This window comes from Grus americana, chromosome 2 (assembly GCF_028858705.1).
Source record: "Grus americana isolate bGruAme1 chromosome 2, bGruAme1.mat, whole genome shotgun sequence".
Taxonomy (NCBI): domain Eukaryota; kingdom Metazoa; phylum Chordata; class Aves; order Gruiformes; family Gruidae; genus Grus; species Grus americana.
Window position 1 is genome coordinate 113,669,792 of NC_072853.1, and position 19,460 is coordinate 113,689,251.

Genomic DNA, 19,460 nt, shown 5'->3' on the forward strand with positions numbered 1-19,460 from the left:
TCAGCAAACACCTCTTACAGTCTCTTACATAAGTTTATTATGTCTCATCTTGAAATCAGTTAAATTTCTTGCCAGCAAGGTTCTTCAGAGGACCACACTTGTCTGACACATGGGAATCTACTTCTCATTTCCAGCCTAAATGCGCTGAAAATAGCTGATACCTATTTGATCTCATACCTTTTACTTTAATAGCTCTTCTTCCTCTTTAGCTCTTTTTTATTTCTAGACTGAAGAAGCCAAGCTCTTCTTTTTTTCAGTCTTCTCCAACAGAACATACCCTAAATTTCTGTGATCCTTTTAGTGGTCCTTTGCCCCCTTACAGCTGGAGTTAATCTTTTTTGCAACAAAGTTGACTTGAAATTTACTGTTATATCCAGGTGATGTCTCAACAATATTTTGTACAATGGCAGCCAAACATCTCCTTCTCTGGAGATAGCTCTTGGCTTATATGGCCAGAATGATATTTACACATTCCTTTGCCATGGTACCCTGATAGTCCATAGACATCTGGTAACAGACCAAAAAAGGAGGTTTTCTTATGTCATTTGCAAATGAAACAATTCATGATAGTTATATTCATTTGTTCTTGTACTGACTCTATTAACTTTGATAGCGCTCTCTCACCTGAGTGTCAGCCTCTCAGTGTGATTTCAAAGGACAGTTCTCTCCTCAGTTGAAACTCTGGCAATTAGTTTCTAAAGGTATGGCAACGATATACATTATTTTCATATCCGAGGTAATACTCTCTACAATTAACTTTAATTGTATGGCCTTATGGTCTTCCAATATAATATTTTAAGATTTCTCTTTTATTGCTAAAGTTGACCTGCACATTTTAAAATTCTTGGCTTTGATCCCAAGGGTAGAGACTTGGTACATTAACACTGTAGTTCCATCTTAGATTTGGAATAGCTCCAATGGCAAAACCCAAGTGATAAAAAGTGCTGCCTATTGGTTTTTAGCTTTAGTTATATTTTTAACATATAAAGAAAGTAATTTGGGTGCAAGAAAGGTGTTCAAGTCTTGCTTTAAAGGTTTAAAAGAGAAAATGCGACAGCTCCTAGAACTGTAGAAAGATGTCTAGGCTTTCTGAAATCCTTCTGACACTAAAGCATGTGGACAATTTCAATATTAACAAATTAAGTAAAACATACAGAGAGGACAGAGGCTGCTACACATCTCACCAGAGGATCTTAGGGAAACCAGAGTTGTGCTGGACAAAGTGCTGCTCAGATGGGTGTGAATAAATGGGCCTCGTCCTGGAGAACTGGCAGTCCAGTGTGGAACATGGCCGCAGCCACAGATATGCTGCAAGTGTCTCTCCACTTCAACTACACCCAAACCCCACTGACCAGAGGCCATCTCATCATTCACCATGGTGGTCGCCTTCAGTCTTATCACAGCTGGGTGTGCAAAGGTCTCCTTTAGGGAATTGAAGGAATTCAGCTTAAAAAAGCATCTCGCTTGCATCTAAGAAGGGTAGAAGATCCTCACCAGGATGCGTTGTCCCCATTGGGCCCAGCCTTGCCTCTGCCCTTGGTGTAAGTTGTAAGGCAGCGCCACCATACCCACAGCTGCACAAAAGCCACCCCATTCTCCAAAATAACTAACCGAAAAAAAAAAAAAAGAAAAGAGGAAAACACACCTTCCTCCGAAACTACATTTCCCAGGGTGCCTCTGCCCTCACCGGCTTCCTGTCCCTCACATGACGGCTCGCCGATCGCGCCATGGCGGAAGCCGAGGAGAAGGTAGAGGCCGTGAGGGCACTGCCCCGTCGGAGGGGGCGAGGAGCGCGGCAGAGAGTAGAGGGGCGAAGGGACAGCGTGTGTGTGAGGGGGGAGAGGGTGTCAGCTAGCCCTGCGCGGGGTGCGAGGGCCGGCGGCGGGGCGGAAGCGGCGGTTGTAGCGGCGAGGAGGAGATGGAGGCGGCGTTGCGAGGCTTCCTCTCCCCCGCCGCGCTGCGCGGATGGGGCTGCCCGAGACTGTCTATCGGGTTTTGTCTAAAAAAACCTGACGGACGGCCATGGGAAGCGGCGCAAGCCGTGAGGGCTCCGCTTCTTAGACAACACCCGATGCAGGAACCTGGGGGGTGGGCGGGAGGGGTTTAGAAATGCAGCTGGCGCCTCTGTAGAGGCAGGATTAAAGAGCTGAAAGGTCCGTCTAAAATGGTTGAGGAGCTGTCGTTTACCAAGTGTTACAGGAGACGTGAGCAAGTTCATCTCTACAGGGGAGTTTTCTCCTAAGATGAGATTTGAGGAGTTTGGTGCTTGTGACCCGTGGTTCTCTAAAGTGCATGTCCTCCTAAAGCTTCCTCCTGCCTAGACCACTCCTTCCCGAGAAAAAAAAAATAAAAGCAAGAAGTGAAGTTCCTAGTCTTTTTCAGTGTTTCTTTGCTGAGCCAGGACTTTGCCACACAGCTGAGCTATGTGATGTTTATCTGTCTCGAATGCCTAAAGATGGGAGAGTTGTAATTACCTGAAGGGAATTGTCCTTAACTGGAGATTGGCAGCTGGTTTCCACCTTGCCTGCTGTCAGGGGTTTTGTTGGGAGGGGCTGGCTTCTTTGAGGGAGGCTTCATCCCCTGGTTTGGTGAGTTTTTAACTGGCAGCATTTGAAAGGGTTCTCAGGATAAAATCAACTCTGACAAGTTGTCTTATCTTATGTCTATCTTGTATTATAAGAGATTAAAACAGCCTCTGTTTTGGTCTCTTTGGACTGTGGTAGGAAACTTACCTTATTAATTTCTCTTTAGTTCCGGTGGGGAGCATGCACACCCCTGCTGAAAGGGATGTATATGTTGTGCATGTAGGTTCCCAAGTTTCATGGTTTTCCCCTCCCACCAGCTTTAAGTTATAGGCCTAAACATATAGTGGATAGCATCTGATGTTTGTAAAGGCAGGGAAGGGAAAACCCTATATCCATTGTACTGGAAAGCCAGCTTAAGAATTTATTGAGAAGTTATGTTGGATCTGCTAAGTGAGAGATTACTTCACATTTCTGTGATTTCCTCATCTATGATCCCTTTCTCCGTTCTTAGGCTACTTGAGCAACAGCATTTGCCAGCTGGCTGAAGTGTACTGCTGATTTTCCCCTAGAGTCTGAGACCTACCAATGACAGCTATTCCTACATGATTTGGGGTTCTGGTCATCTGTAAATCCCTGTTGAGGGCTTTCCTTTTCAGTTATAAGGCTACTAAAAAGTAGAAGTGGGGGATAATCCTCTTGGTTCATACATTTGGAGAGAGGGGAGAGGAACCTAACAAAACCCCAGGGCAGTCATAACTGCAGTTTGCTCTTCCAGTTTGCCTGTGTGAGTGGGAGAAATCAGGCAAAAGACTTTTCATAGTAAGTTGCTAGCAAAGTGAGTTAGGTAAGTGTTAATTTTGAGCACCTTCAGCTAAGTTCTTTTCAGGGAACAAATACAGTTTCTGCATTTCTTTGCTAAGCCAAGACTCCCTCTGAATTTTTGCATGTTATTTACTACAGTAAAACATAAAGGCCATGAAGCATTTGCCTGAATTTGTATGCCACTTATGAAGTTTAGTAGTTGGAGTGACTTGTGAATACAGTAGGGATACCAGGGTACATACCCTGAATCAAAACTGATTGATACTTTCTTGGTTCACACAGATTGACTATTTGAATCAACTTCTGGTGTGCCCTGATTTTGTAGGCCAGTATTTTCCAAGGATGGCCTTGTACATAACAACTTGCAACTCAGTTTCATCTTCATTAAGTGACTCAGGTGAATGTAAGAATCAGCTGTTGTAACAGCAAGTGGGCTGCATGTGTGTGAGTCTGTGTGGTGTTAGACAGTGAGCTCATCCTGAAAATTATCATCACTGGTTTTCCCTACATTTGTGTTCTCCTCATTAGCCAAAGCAATTAGAACCATGGGGAGAAAGAAATGTAAGTGGTGTAGCTGCACTAGAAAGTCTCATGTGTACCAGCAAAAATGTCATTTGCTGCAATTGCTTATTTTGTTTGGGAGAACAGATTTTTTTTTTTAAACAGATTCTCCTGTTGATGCAAACTATGTGAATTGCATCAAAATATCAAAATGGTAGTGCTAATAGTTTTGATTTATTGAGTAGTTGAGCCGGCAACTCCTGGTGTTCAGGAGAGAAAGGCATTTTTTTTGCAGAGTCTGATGATATTTTGCATTGGACTTTGTGTGTTTCTGTAGCTTGTCCTATAGGCTGGCATATTACACCACAATATTTTAGTTCTGTCCTCATTTGGTTATTGTTAAGTAGGATTTAAGATGCACAAAGATTATTTGTAACAAAATTGTTGTTGCCTGAAAGGTAACTGCATCTTGTGAGTAGAGACCGTGAGACTGATGGACAAACAGTTGCAAAGTCAAACCTAAGCTTGAAAGAATGCCAGGATTTTACTCCCTCTTCATCTTTCCCTGGCTCCCATGTTCTTTTTACTTGCAATGTCCCAACTGACGTCATGCATATAGGTGACACAGATAACCCTTCTATGGGGTGTGTGTTTCAGAGGTGGACCTGGCTGTAGTGAATAAAATGGAGGAAACAGATGGCAGTAATCATAGTAACACCCTGCACTGAGTTTCAAATAGCAGGTACAAATGTTGCTTTTCTTCTCCCCCATCTGTCATGATGCTCACTATGGTCACTAAAGGTGAACTTCCACTAATGCAAAGGAGACGTTTGCTTTTTGCCTAGAGGTCACAATCAGTACATTTTATAAACATGGAAGATAAGTAAATGTGACAAACTGAATATGGCACTGGTTGTGTTTCCTCCCTTTCCATTTCTCTTTAAACTGTTGGTAACTGTCTCTTCTTTTTTTCTTTTTTTCCCCTTCTCTGGTGAAATTCTGTACCTATTTATCTTACTGTCCAAACACTACTTCATAAGATTTGAAATGCTGCCTTCTCTCTTGCTCATTCTTTGTTATATTTTGTTGGTAAAATGCTTACATTCACTGTCAGTGTATTAGTTGTAACCTTTTATTGCTATTGATAACGATAAATACGTTAAGTAAATCTTCGTTTTGCTGACCTTTTTGAGGAGGCATTGCATCAGCAGATTTTCTCGGTGGACAGGTGAGAGATTAGCAGGAGTTGACTTACAAATTTTTTTTTTTTGTAGAACAGTAAGAATCATTGTCTTGCCAGAGAGAGATGTTTTAAAGGTACAGTTGCTTCAAAGCAAGAGAGAGCCAGATGGCTTGCATTGACATGGGATGGGAAGGAGAAAGTCATTAAATGCTGGATTTCTATGGAAAATGGTTTGAAGTTTAAAATAAGCCTATTAATAGCTGAATAGTTGAATACCAAAGCTAGTTTGTGGATAACTTGAGGATGCTGTTCTGTCTTGGAAGTCAAGACATGAGTAGTTGCTTTGCCAAGCTTGCTACCACTTCTGGGAGGAGGGGAAGCTTTCACAGGGACAGATTCTTAGATGATCCAATCATTCTTTCTTTTAGGGTAACTGACAATAGTATCACAGTCAACTGGTGCCACTGAGTGTCAGTGTGGCACTAGATTGCAAGTACAAGCACAAATTGGGTATGAATGCAAAGGATGGAAACTCCGAACTGAGTTGCTTCTGCTTTGTCCTCTGTTTCTTAACAAAGGTTTAAAAAGTACTTTAAAAAGGGAAATACTGCTCAGTTATAAATGTACTTGGCTAATTTCCCCTTTATTCTTTGTGTCATTTTCAGGAAACCAGGTCTAATGAGGAATCCACAGATGAATCTGAGGTAGGCCTGCTTAAAATGCTTCACACTTGAATTGGTGTCAGTGCTAGTTCTTTGTCAGCACGGAGGGAAAAATACTACCTCATTGGTAGCAAGGAATGCTAATCTGGTCTTACATTATTAAAAAGGAGCTGTGATTTGCTATTAGAAGCTTCTTTGTATTAAAGACTCCCCAAAAAACCCAAAACAAAACCAAAATACCACAATCACCCCATTATAATAAAATGAATTATGTTGAGAGACAAATTCAAGTGCATGTACTTCTGCGTTGATCAAATGAAAATTTAATTGTCAGTATAATTATATATGCAGTAATACTATATTCAGGTAATTACTGTGTTATTTTAATAGCTTCATGGTCTAGATTTAATCAAGTTCTGTTCTTGAGATGACATTTTGTCAAAAATTGTCTTATGTTCTGGAGTGATCTGCCTCCCCTGCTGAAGGTGCTGGAAAAAGTGGGCTGGGGATGAGGAGAGGAAGGGAGCTACAGAGGGTTCGAGAATTTTGTTCTGACCAGCAGTGTATCAACTCCAAACTTGCCATCATTGAAGGAACCATAAGAGATCTGGAAAGAGATACTTGACTTCAGTGTGATCTAGGATGGTCACAGGAAGGAAGAAATAAGGATGATTGAGCAGCTTCAGTTGTGGCCACCAGCAAGGGCAGATGACACAGAGCAGGGCATTACCTTGATTGGGGTGCTTTCACCCATTATGTATCTAAGTGAAAGTGGCTCCTAGACTTCCAAAACTTTAATGGACTTTCTGTTAGGAAGATTTTCTGTTCTTTACCTAGGGTCAAATCTTCATGCTTGGGATCTGAGTTTAAGCGCTAAGCAGGCAGAAATCCCAATTTCCAAGACAGTGGGTACTGCAGAGACTGCAGTGGTAGATTCTGAAAAAATCTTTTTGCAGAGGCTTTGTTTCTTGTGGGATAATGTTTTTTCCTTCAGCCTTTCATGAGTGGCTGTCTGCAGTGGCACCGTAGGGCATTCCTGGTGAGAAGCAAGGATTTCTGTGGCCCTTTAATGTTGCTGTGTGGAACAGCTGCCTGGACCAATCTTTTTTGTGCAGTGTGAAATGGTTCATTATGGATGTTGCGTTGTGATGTGAGGTGTGCGTAGACAATGACCGGGCAAGGACTCAGTATTTAGTAGAATAGTAATTCTCTCAAGGATTGACATTCACAGGATAGTGAACACAAATGCTTACTGCCGAGGCGTTTGGTTTTTTTTTTTTTTCTTTAAAGCCTGTTGCAAGTTAGAACTTGTTTTAGTGGTCTTTTTAATGGCCTATCAACATTTCAGCCCACAGTAAATAAGTATTTACAGCAGAATTAATCATAAATTGATTACCAGGTTGTCAGGGTTTTATTTTTTTTTACCCTAAGTAAAAACAGGTATCATGCAGCTTTCACAAAATTGAAAGTCATAAAATTTCAACAAGACCTTTGTTAAAGTTGATGTCCATTTTTAATGTTAATTTCACATGTGTAGAGAAGTGAAAAGGAGATTTTTCATATTGAGAACGTAGATTTTGAATCTAAAACCAATCCAATCATCGTTCTAATGCCTGTGAAAACACTTTTCATGAGTTGTCTTTGAATAGTAAGTCCAGTCTGTAGTGTCTTGACACTATGCAGGTAGCTGACGAAATGAAATTTTGAAACCATGTTTAGAAAGTACTTAAAGGAAGTAGTGAACAATTTTCAGTCTTAGTGTTTACATCACTCATTAGACTATTTCTAATGATCATTCAGATAGAAACCAAAAATAGTGGTAGCATCACAATGTCTAAATGTTGTCAGCACTTGCTTATATTATTTGAAGTATGGTTAGAGGTAAGATTGAACTGATGGCTTCACTCTTGGCTCTTGTGGTCATTAAATTGTATTATTTTGGGAGGCTCATGGTTTGAATAATCAGAGATGGATTTTATGGTGGCAGTATTAGAATCTGAGACTCTAATCCTTGCAGGCTGTGTCCAGTTTTACCCATTAAAAATGTAATATTTATGGTGTGGACTTTGTAGACATCTTATCATAGTAATAACGATTTTTGCATATACAATTGGTCTTGCACTTAATTTAAATTCTTCCCATAAAATTGAAAATTAGTACTATTGGTTTCAGAGAGCACATGACATATCCAAGTTATATTACAGAAGTCTTTTCTATTATGGAGGAATGTAATTTTTAGATTCTTGGTTTTGAGTAAATGCTATCCCTGTCTGAACTGGATGTGTAAACAAATGATGGATTTTTTTTTTTTTCTGTATTTTTGACACTATTGTGCCATTACTTAGTAAAGAATCAAACATGCTGTGATTCTGTTTCATACAGCAAGCCTTTTAGTATTATTCCTTTAGTAGTTCCTAGTAAATAAGGTGCTAATTCTAACTTGCTACTTGTTAGGTTTCTTTTGAATGACAGACTCTTTAGCAAATGCCAGGATGCTTATTTCCACAGACTTGGTGGTAGAGCTTTATGATAGGCCTCAAATGTGGGAGTCCACAAAAACTGACTGTCTTGAATGTATATCAGCTAAGAGCCCTCCACTGTAAGTTTGGTTCCAACTCTTGCTTCCCAGGAAATTGAGTTCCTAAGGCTGCTTACGTTTAATACTTTTCAGCTGTTTAAATCGGAATGTGTCATTCAAAGGTGTTAATTAGCAGAGATGATGCATATTTTCAGATGTTAAGCAGATCTTTCAGTGTGGAGATAGTGGTAGTTACTTGTGTCAGCACTTGTAGAAATGTAGATCTTTCCTGGTAACTACAGTACAACTTACACTTTTATTTCATATCCTTATATATGATATGGAGTATTAGAAGCTTTTTCTATAGACAGATGCTATATATTATACCATGATATGATTGATAGGATGAGGAAGAGTATATCTAACACAGTCTTCTAACTCTCACAAGAAAAGCCTACTTGGTTTGCTAAATAATACTACTGCAGTCTTGAGGCACAATTATTTTCTTTTTGTATCTTCTAGTTTTGGTTGTTTGCTTTTGTTTTTTTAATTATGCTTGTGAAATGTATTTGCTTTACTTCTCCCAATCCTGTCTATTCATCAAATATGCTACATTTGAGGCTGAGCCTGAGCAGGTTTGTTTGGCTGAAAAGTCCTAGTACAATGTGTTTTTATTGGTTTAGTTAATTTTATTTTACAGCACCTGGAGCTACATGTTTGGACTGTCACATTTGATGAAATCTTAAAAATAGACAACAAAGTAATCTGACTTTTGACTGTTTGTAAACTGTGGAGGAGAAAAGTCTGCATAAATTATGTACAGCCTGAATCTGAACTTCTGTTTTCAAATTAATTTTCTTCCTTGCAATGTGTCTGTTTCTGTAAAATGTTACTTTTCTCAGTTGAGCTGTCTTCTGTCAGGTAGATACTTGTATTTTGCCAGCTGATTAGCAAAAGATGACACTAATAAATGTATAAGTAAATAGTTAAGCTTTCTTCAGTAGCAGTGCAACGTGGTGTTAAGGTGAGATGCACAATGGTATTTTTCTTGCATTAGGTTGATGCTGCTGCTCAGATTGTAATTTTGTCTTTGAAAGTTTTGCTTTTAATGAGAGAATCTTGTTATATTACATAATGCACTGTTGTGATTTAAACAAATTTTTATTTTCATTTAAAACAAGTGATCTTTAATTTAAACCAAGGAGTAATTAGAGCATAGTAGTGTACATGACAGCATATGTTGTGAAATGCACCCATGAATCATTTGCATTCTGTGAAGACAGGAACTATTAAAGAGCCAGCTTGAGTCTCCCTGAACTCTTGCACTGTATTGCTGTAGAGTGTGTTTGTTTACTGTGCAACTACAATACACTGTATGACAGTCACTATTCATTATATTACACCGAAATCTTGTGAGGTCAGGTAAATGGGGTTTTTTTGGGTTTGCTGTGTATGTAGTGCACAAAACATCCTCATTGAGACTTAATTTGTACTAATAAAAGCATATATTGCACCCTGAAAAATTACTGGTCTGCATAAATCAGTAACAGTTATTTCAGGTAACTTGCATGTAGCAGAAAAATGTTTGGAACCATGCCTTGGGGTCCCAGGACTTACAGCTTCTGTCTCAACCCCAGACTACATGTACAGGTTAATTATGTTTAGACTTCATGTACAGGTTAATTATACTCTGCCTCTTTCTTGCCTGCACGCCTCCCCTTGCCTACCCCCCAACCCCCTTATAAAATGGAGCACTAGTTTCCTACGTCTGAGAAGTAAAGAGAGGGTTTCAAACCACATTTGTGAGTGTGAGGTACTGATAAAATTAAAGTCATGATGTATCAAAACCTGAACCCTTCCTACTTGATGAAGGAATCAAAGCTAAATTATCATCCTGGAATTTAGTTCGTTATTTCCTTTAAGTTTTCTGTTCCTTTCTAATTTACCGCTGGGGCTATGAGTGGATTGCCCTGGTCCAGTATGTATCTTCTTTATGGGGAGCACCTTTTAAGGAGGAAGTGTCATTGGAATCATAAAGTGAATGCTATGTCCCATGAAATGATCGTGTGATTATGTAAGGAGTTTCACTGATATATTTTTTTAAATTTTTTTTTTAGGTGCTGCACTGCAGGGTATATTTTTTATTTTGTATTGTTGGCGTGTTAAATGAAATTGCCAAAAAAAAAAAGACGGATGCAAATGTTCCATTTTCTGCAAGAAGTTATTAAAAATATTTTTTTAAAAAAAGTTGCATTAATATGTACATTGCTGGTTTTTTACTAGGTACTTGTGTGTGTTGGTCATCAGTATTGCATATGTTTCTATTCTATCACTTAAATTTTTATATCTCCTGGTCTTAATTACTTTTGGCCTGTTTTCTGATCTTTAATCACAGATACCCTGTGAAAGGGATATGTTTCTCATTTAGTTTATTCTTTTAGTTATTTAAACACTTTATTAATAAATTCTGAGAGTTTGTAGAGAGGAAAGTATTGCAGAAATTCTTGGTTAACCCAGTGCTCAAACACTTTATGGTGGTTTAGAAATATGCCTCATTGATACACTTTTATCACTGAAATTAATAGTGATTTTGTTCTTTAAGGTTTTGAAAACTGAGCAGAGCAAGAACACAGTTAAGGAACATGTAAGCCTTAAAAAGAGGCAACTTTTTTTGAGGTTTTATTTTCATTTTCAGTGCACTCTAGATCTTAGTCTTGTAGGTTGGGTCAAAGCAATTAAATCATTTCAAGTAAATAAAGCATCTGGTAAAAAAGGCTCCTTGTCGTACTCTGTTTCCATCAAAATGTTCTCTTAACATGGAGTGTGGAGTATTGGGCTGGAAGAGGTGAGCTCTTCCGTGACTAGTAGCTTTTGAAGGGGCATCACCATTGCAACAAAAAATGGATGGTTGAAAAGTAGATTTGGCTACTGTACCTTAGTCCAATTTGCCTTTTTTTTTGTCTCCTGTCTGACCTTTGGCAAAGTGCTTCTTTTCATCATGCTTCTTTTCCTTATTATCGAATAGCTCTACACTAGGTTGCCATTTTTCTCTTCCTGTTGTTTTAAAAATATAAAATGGGAGAATAATGCTCAAAAAGCGTATTTAGTTTCACATACCTGAGCAATCTGAAGAGAGATTGCTTCCCTCTGCGTCACTTTAAGTGAAATTGGCCTTTTAAATGGGGAGAATGGAAGGAAAAGATATATAAATTCCAAATAGAAAGTTTTCTTCCTTATTAATGAGAAAATGTATCATGCAAATAATTTATCAATTTGAGTCAGTAGGATGAGCATAGTAAATTATTTATTGAAGTTTAAATGGAATCTTTTCATACATTAATTTGAAAAACAAGTTTGCAGTGACTAGTAACTAACATTATAATATACATCGTTAGAGGATTGACTCACAGTAAAAATGGATTATTGCTATGTTCTTTTAATATCTTCTGGTTTTGAGTGAAAATTAGATACTTCATTTAATGAGCTATTAATATTAACCAGAAGTGTCTGTTCTATCTGTGTGTTGTGGAATACATAAAAAGTAAAAATGCTGCTGTGCGTGCTACATAAATTAAATGCAATCGCAAAACTAGTATGCTAACAGAGTATGCAGATGTGGCTTTTCCAAAGTACTGTATTCATCTGTGTGGAATAACACTCTGGGCTGGAAAAAGAAAAGTAGTGGGGAAATTCATCTATTTACCATCTAGCTCTTCCACTGCGGTGAGTGGGGAACTTTAAAAACTACTGTTCCCAAAACTGCACTGTAGGGTTTTCATATGCAGTACATCACAAGGTGGCAACCAGGCTGCTTGAGTAGTGTTCATGGGGGAAACAAATGTTTGCCCAAGTTCCTTACTCAGCAAAAGGAAAATACAAGTTGAAATGCGTAGTTTCATTGAGATTTGAACTGTGTTTGGATTTTTCAGTGCTGGAATTGGATTTGGATGTGGAAGATAAAACAGCCTATCCTGTACTGCCTCTGTACGGTGCGCTTGATGTTTATGGACTGATCCTGTGCTTTCGAACACTGAAGTGGATTTGAAAGTTTTCAGGTGTTCGTTGCTGCGCACAAAACTACCAGTAAAATAAAACAAATTGGTGGGAGTTCAAGAGAAACCAAATTGTACTATATGGACTTTTTACTACTTTTTTTTTTTTTAACATGCCATTTATGATGATTGCTCGTGTGCATTAGGTCATCTGTGTGTTACTTCTGCTTCACAACTTGACTGGGGCCTGGCTCCTTCAAACCTGTAGGAGTGAATCTTCAATTAGTGTTCTGCAAATATAGTGTGACATTCTGTATACTGCAACAGTTTTGCAAAGAAATAAAATGCTCTCTACTTTGCCTTTCATCTATGTGTCATTTCATACTGTGAATGCAGCCCATTTTGATACATATTCACAGGCAGCCATATCATCTTAATTCCTTGCTCCTGGTGTATATCTGCATTTTCCCAAAGAGGTCAAGGTATTAAATAAATCCCTGCAGAAAATGCATGGGGAGAACAGAAAACTGCTGTGTGAAATTTTACCATCCTAATCCATATTTGCCAATTTTACAGCCAGATACTGGGAAAGTATTGGTGATTTGCCTTATGAGGAATCATAAAGGAACTGGGTTGGAGGTTATTCACTTCACTTCCTTCACTGGGCTAACATTACTGTATTTTCACCATAGAATTAGAGGAAAATATTTTTAGCAGTGTAAGTCAGAAATGTGTTTTCATGGTTTAGAAATTTCAGTCTTCATGCCTTTTGTTGTCTTGTGTAGCCAACGGTTGCAGAATAGAAACCAATTCTTGAACAGTTTGGAAACTTGACTAGGTTTTCAGTATTTATTCCTAATGATTGTAACATTTATTCCAAACCTGTGTTTATGTAGGGTTCAAAATACAGCAGCTTGTGCTCTTTCACACTGTCCTGCAAGCGTTCTACAAAACTTGAGTAAATAATCAGCTCTTTTACAAAGATAATGATATGTCTTCCATGTCCGCCTCAGTAATTTGCATCTTTGTTGAAATTACTACCCAGGTTGTCACTTGAGATCAGTGATTTTGTAATATTGCTCTCTTTGTATACGAAAGTGTTTGGGTTTTTTTTTTCTTTTAGTTTTCTTTTTCCCAAATTTTCGCTAAGCAGGCTAATAAGACCATGGATGTTTCTAGCTTTTTTTTCACTATTGCTCTACCTGCTTTTGAACCAGTGACTTCAAAATTAAATGGTCTTTGCTATTCTCACTTTTAAACCTACTAATCTATTTTTTCTGCTTTGTTAAAATTTTCTTGTAGGAACAAACTTTTTAATGTGAAAGTAAAGGAGAAAGAGATTGATGTTCTCTCACTAAGTTTTAGTCTCCAGAGGGTCTGGTAAAGTGCTGAATATTTAAATTCAGCACAGTAAATAAAACAACAACTTGCAATAAAATTTTGTTACAATTTGTGCACTACCCAGCAAACTGGGGTTTTGAAGGTTAAAGGCTTTAGTCTGAGTTTTTCTTGGCATCCCTTTGGTGTTAGAGATTTGATTGCATTGAGAGAAATTGAGCCAGGATCCTAATCCTGAAAATAGCATAGGTAGTTCCTTTATCATTGAGACAGGAGCACAAGTCTGGAAACCATATCCTAGGGATGGAAAAACAGTAATGATGAAGCTGCACTTTGCAGTAGTTATGTATTCTTCTGCTATAATTCTCCTTATTTGCTCTGTGTCACTTCTTTTGTCAGCACAAGTGGATATATCTGCCCAAACTGCAGAGGACGGAATGCTTTCTTCTGGTTTGTTTTTGGCTTTCTTTTTTTTCTTTTAAAAAGAACGCATGGTAGCAGGGCCCTGCCTAGAAATGGGCAGCAGGGAAGGTGTGGTATTTCCATAATTTTAGAACACAGGATTTTTTTTTTTTTTAAAAAAAAGCAAATATGGCCAGATCTACTTGAAGATCTTTAACACATGACTTTGAGGTGTTCTCTTTTTAAGGACTGAATGGACTTTTAAATTGCACTTTGTGTGTTTCTTGATTATACAAAGTAAAAATCCACTACTGTTTTTGCAACAATGAAAATGTAAATTTTGGTGAATCTTTGTGTTGTGAATTTCCAGCTATTTTTATCAGAAATAATGATTCTTTAAATTATTTTTCAAAACCAGTGTTTAGGTTCCAGTTGTTGTGAGAAGAAACTTGAGTTGAGCTAGAGGGTTTTCTCACTCCCATGTCAGAATGGCAAGCAATAGGTTGTCCTGTGGGCGGTTTCCTTCAAAAATGGCAATGTCAGAGGCAAACACTGAAGAAGTCAGACATTACAATGGAAGAAGTTTGAGTAAATAACTACATCTTTTCCAAAGATAGTGATGTGTCCTCATTGCCCACCTCAGTACTTTGCATCTTTTGACAAATTTGACTTCTAAAACTTCCAAAAGGCAAACCTCCCTCCTCCCACCATTTCTAACCAGAACTGGTCATTGTCCTCAAGTAAGGTAAGCTTTCCAAATGGTGCTGAGGAAGAGTAAGATGCTGCTGGTGTGCATGCTTAACGCAGCATGTGTTAAAAGCAGGTCAGGTTACTGGAAGTTGCTATAAGGAAACAAAAAGCATGTTTGCTTTTGGGGCAGAGGGAAGTGGACAAATGCCCAAAGATATTCTTGGATCCCTTCTTATATCAAACAAGTGATACACCAATTCCAATTTAATATATGGAGTTCAAAGCTTTTGCCTTGGATCTTTAAAGTACAAGTGATAGTCTGATGCCTGTGATCATAAGGCAGGAGCAGGATTTATGAAGACTGTTTTGTGACTGTTAAATAGGAACGTAACAAGGAAGAGGGGGAGAAGGCCGACTTACCCCATCACAAGTATAGCCAAGGTGTTATCGTACTTAAAATTATAATACTTAAATTTATGAGCTTGATAAGGTGTTTAGTAGATAAAGATTAGGAGTTTTTCTTCATTTTCATGTTCTCAAAAAACAAAAAACCTATTCAGTCTTACTACCAAATAATACAGGGACTTTAAAACATGATCTGGGATGGAAGTTGAAGGGATCTCCAAACTGTGTCATACTTCCTTAAATTAATCATCAGACATTAGCAATTTCTTACAACTTGTCTCTTAATGTTTTCTAAAACTACTTTAAGAATATTAATCCTCCTTCATGTGTTATGTCACGTGTTGCTCCTGTGTGATGATTTCACTTGTAGCAGATTTTTTTGCTTTATTTTTTAATTCACTAGCCATATTTCCATGTATTGCAAATGGGACAGTGTGTTTGCTTGCATATGTGAACCCTGAATTCGCAAAATAAAATTGCTTTTTCCAGCCATGTATTTGAAGAGCATCTATGCTATTAAGGCATGGGAAAAGGGCATGGAAATACAGGACAGTAATTGTCTGCATTTCCAAGTCCTCTTGCTCAGCAGTCAGTCTTGATCTCTGTTCCCCTGAGTGTCTGTGAGTTGCCGTGGGTGTGCTGCTGGGATAGCAGCTGCTCTCTGCTTTTCCTTAGATCCAAATTTACTGTGTTTGCTGACCTATTCATGCTGAGTTTTGGTGTCTTGTGAACGCTGTTCATGCCAGGCTGTAAGCAGTCATTAAAAAATGTGTAGGAAAGCTGCTCTGCCATGAGGGTTGCCTGGCTGCAAGAGAGATTCCAGCTGAGGACGTGGTGGCTTTGAAGGGTAAGAAAATGGGGGTCCTGGCAGGCATGCTGGAAGGTGTTGAAATTGGGATGGGAGTCCAGGCTGGAAGGGTTTGAGGGGAGTTAGGGTATCAAAAAAGGTCCATCGGGGGGTTGCCTGGGGACAGATTTGGAAGAGGGAGGCTAGAGAGGGCTAGGTTATATTTCTTTTTGCTCATGAGGCTTCAGGACTCTGCAGTCTTAAAAGTGGGGATTAAGTATTACAGTGGGAGCCAGCACCCTTAACCTGTTGGTTTTATAGTTGGTTTATAGGCGGGATTGACTGGTGCTTTGAAGGCAGGCCACCCCCTTCAGCCTCTGTCTGATGTAACATTGTGGCCAGCACAGTCACTTACTTCCTTTTCCACTGGCATCCAAAATCCCCAGTAGTCCAGTCAGCAGACCCGGCCCTGCAGAGCTGCAGTTCCCCAGGCCTAATTACTGCCTTTGGGTACAGAAAATACGGGAAGTCTCAGTGTTTTAGCATACAGTTATTAGAAAAAGTAAATATCTTTGCGTGAAATATGGTAAAGCAGGAAGCGAGAAATGATGCACGTGGATATTCCTGGGGTGGAAGTGGGAATAGGGAGATTTGTTTCTGGTCATGTGGGTTACCAGATTATCTGGGCCACATTTAGTCTAAATACGATCTGGGTAGAGAGAACTAGAGGTGACAGATGAATGGAATAGAGAACCTATGTGTCTGAGGGACTCGGTGTTAGGTGACTATTTTCTCTGAAGAATTTGGGGAGTGGGGTTTAGCAAACCTAAAGTCAGGTTCAATTATAAATCAGTGCTTCATTATCTCTTGACCCTGAATGAAGGGAGATAGTCAGGTCCTAACAAAGGTCTGGGATCTGAACTGGAGAGGATAGAGACTGAAAATAATCATCACTTCTTTACCAGGCCAAAGGAAGCATTATGACCCATGTGGTACAATTCCCAGGTGTGGTAATGAGGTGAAGATTAAATAAAAAATTTTAGCTGTATCTTTTGTTGGGTAATACTTGCTTCCTTGTGGAAATCTTGTGACAATTATCCTAAAGTTTGTAAGGTGCTTGTTGGGCCCTCTTGTCCAAACAGAGGTTTGCACAGCCTCCCTGGTGCAGTCCTGCCCTCCCTGGCAATGCTGGTGATAGGAAGGGTTTGCAGATGGCTTGGGGGTCGGGCGGTGGTGTAAATGCCCACTGATGATGCACCTTTCCTAGAACTTCCGTAGAAGCGTGGTTAGAAGTCTCCCCTTCAGCTTCTCAGCAGGGCACCAGCCACTTGGATAAGCACTCATTGCTCCCATGTTAATTAGGGAATTTGTAGAGGAAAGATCCTTCCCAGCCCACTATCCCACAGGCCCTCAAAACCAAAACTGAGACAACCAGTCCAACCATCTGATTAAGACATCATTTCCATAAAAAAATTAACAGTTGGAGATGGTTATGCTTTGGATCAAGTCAAGATCAAAAAGGTAACATATGATCTTGGCAGCTGAGTTCTGCTGGGTGTTCTGCTGCACTTTGTGCTTCTGTACATATAGAAGAGAAGTAATTCTCCCTGGAGACTGCATTCTTGGGCCTGAGGTCTTTTTATGTTTTGGAGTTTTTTATATTTGTTGTTGAATTTCTGGAATAAGTGAAGCCGCCCCCAGCAGAGCACTAAGGTTGCATTTATTTTTGCATAATTGAGGATGTTCTGTGAACCATTATTTTTAACTCAGAAATAGAGTTGGTTTCTTTACTTCTACTGGAGATTTTCCTATAGTTTGTAAACTAATAATTCTGGAGGACTAACTAGTTTAATTTTTTCTTCTGTGTGGTAGTGATGACTGTTTAAATAAATAAAAATCATGATTTCTTAGTAGGTTCTATGTGGGTTTCCAAAGATCTGACCTGTATTAAATGTCTAGAAAAGTTACTTTCACAAATTGCTATGTAGTCTCTTCTCACTTTTTAGCAGCAATGTTGGGTTTGCACTTTGGCAGCAGAGTGGAGTCTTTTTGCTTTTTGGTTTTTTAATGAGATTTTAGAATGTGTCCTAAACGTTAACTATTCAGATACACAGAGGCAGAACACTTTTAATGGCCTTTAAGCTAGGAGGAAACGAGCTAATTTAATAGTTTTCTTATAATCTCTGAAATAGTGAACTTGAAAGCATGAAAAAAAAAAAGAAAATGAGCTGAGATTTTTTTTTCTTTTCTTTTTTTTTTCTTCCCCCCAAGATATGGCCTTTTAGGAAAGTCTGTAACATAGAAGGGTATGAGTCTGATGTGTGGCTGAGGGAGGCCCTCCTGTTGAGTCATGAGGTTCAGAAAGGACCCCCTTGCTTTCTAAACTCCTCAGAGAGGAGTCTTAAGTGTGGCTAGGTCCAGTCTTAGTCCCAGACTTGGTCAGTGGTTTATGTCTAAAGGATTATGTGTGTAGCCACTTACCAGAATCAACATTTGCCTGTTTCAGAGCCCTGACAAGGACTTTGAGTGAGACAATTTCGCAAAGTTGAAAAATAGAAAATTTAACACGGGGACAGATATAACAGATTGGGAATTGCTGTTGATAAATACACTTACTGCAGCAACGCTAATATATGACGATGATGCTAGCAAAATGCTGTCCCAGGTATTCTTGAGCAAAAGGTGAAGGCGCAGTGCTTACCAAGAAGGCGTCCCTATCTTGGATGGAGGAGAAGGAGCACAGCCCATCGACTGCCTCTTCTGGGTCTTCAATCTCTTCTCTCCCCCTAGAGATATTTTCCTCAATATCCTTTATACCTAACTTTAGCTATTCCCCTCCCTAGGGTGATGTTTAACGTGGTTTGGGTGGAGAGTTGAGTACTATAGTCTCATATGTTTAGCATGTACTTCTTTAAGCTCATTATCATATTCAGGGAAGTTAACTTTAATATTAATTTCATGGATAATCAAGCAGAAGGTCTCACTCCGGGCACTATGGCCTTCAAGATTCTGTGTTGAAACTGTTTATCCGCTTATTTCTGCAATCTTTAGCCAAAACAAGGACTGTCCTGCCATGGCAAGACTTCCTCCTTCAGCTGCTTCTCCCACTGACCTTGCGGATCTCCATCCACAATGTTTGCACAAGAGATAAGCAGACACCAGCGTTTTTTAACCTCTTATGTTTAATTCTCACAAAGCCTATGATACCGGAGCCTTGTTGCAGTAGGGTGTGAGTGTAGCTCCTTTGAAATTGCTTGAGTGAAGGACCTTAGGTATCTTTGTATTTGAGTTTAAATGCTTTGCAGGGTCAAAACTTGCAGGCGTAAACAAGGTTGGAATGGCTACCTATAGTAATTGGAATTCTAGCTGGGACTGGATGGAAGATGTGCAGCAAAGAGGAAGGGCATTTGCCTTATAATGTATGCACCGTTTATTTCCATAAAGGCTTTGAAAAACTTCGAGGGCAAATCGTTCGGGAAGGCTGACACTTTGCTGTCAGTGCCCGTAACGTAATTAGAGTATCCGCAATCAGTAGAGCATGTAGTTCATGTGACAGACTGTCCTGTGGGCAGATCCTCTGCTGCAGGAGCAAATGTGGGCTAATGGAATAACTCTGGGAACTGCCCACAGGTTCC

At 39.2% G+C, this 19,460-nt stretch overlaps 1 protein-coding gene across 1 annotated transcript in view; it reads left to right on the plus strand.

Annotated features, from left to right (window-relative positions):
• Nucleotides 1–1,675: 1,675 nt before the first annotated feature.
• The window catches only part of VPS41 (VPS41 subunit of HOPS complex), a 123,044-nt gene continuing 105,259 nt past the window's right edge, over nucleotides 1,676–19,460 (plus strand). Inside the window, exons 1-2 of the mRNA XM_054816116.1 lie at nucleotides 1,676–1,748; nucleotides 5,697–5,735. Coding sequence (XP_054672091.1) covers nucleotides 1,728–1,748; nucleotides 5,697–5,735 — 60 coding nt within the window. The 5' untranslated portion in view covers nucleotides 1,676–1,727. The remainder of the gene's footprint in view (nucleotides 1,749–5,696; nucleotides 5,736–19,460) is intronic.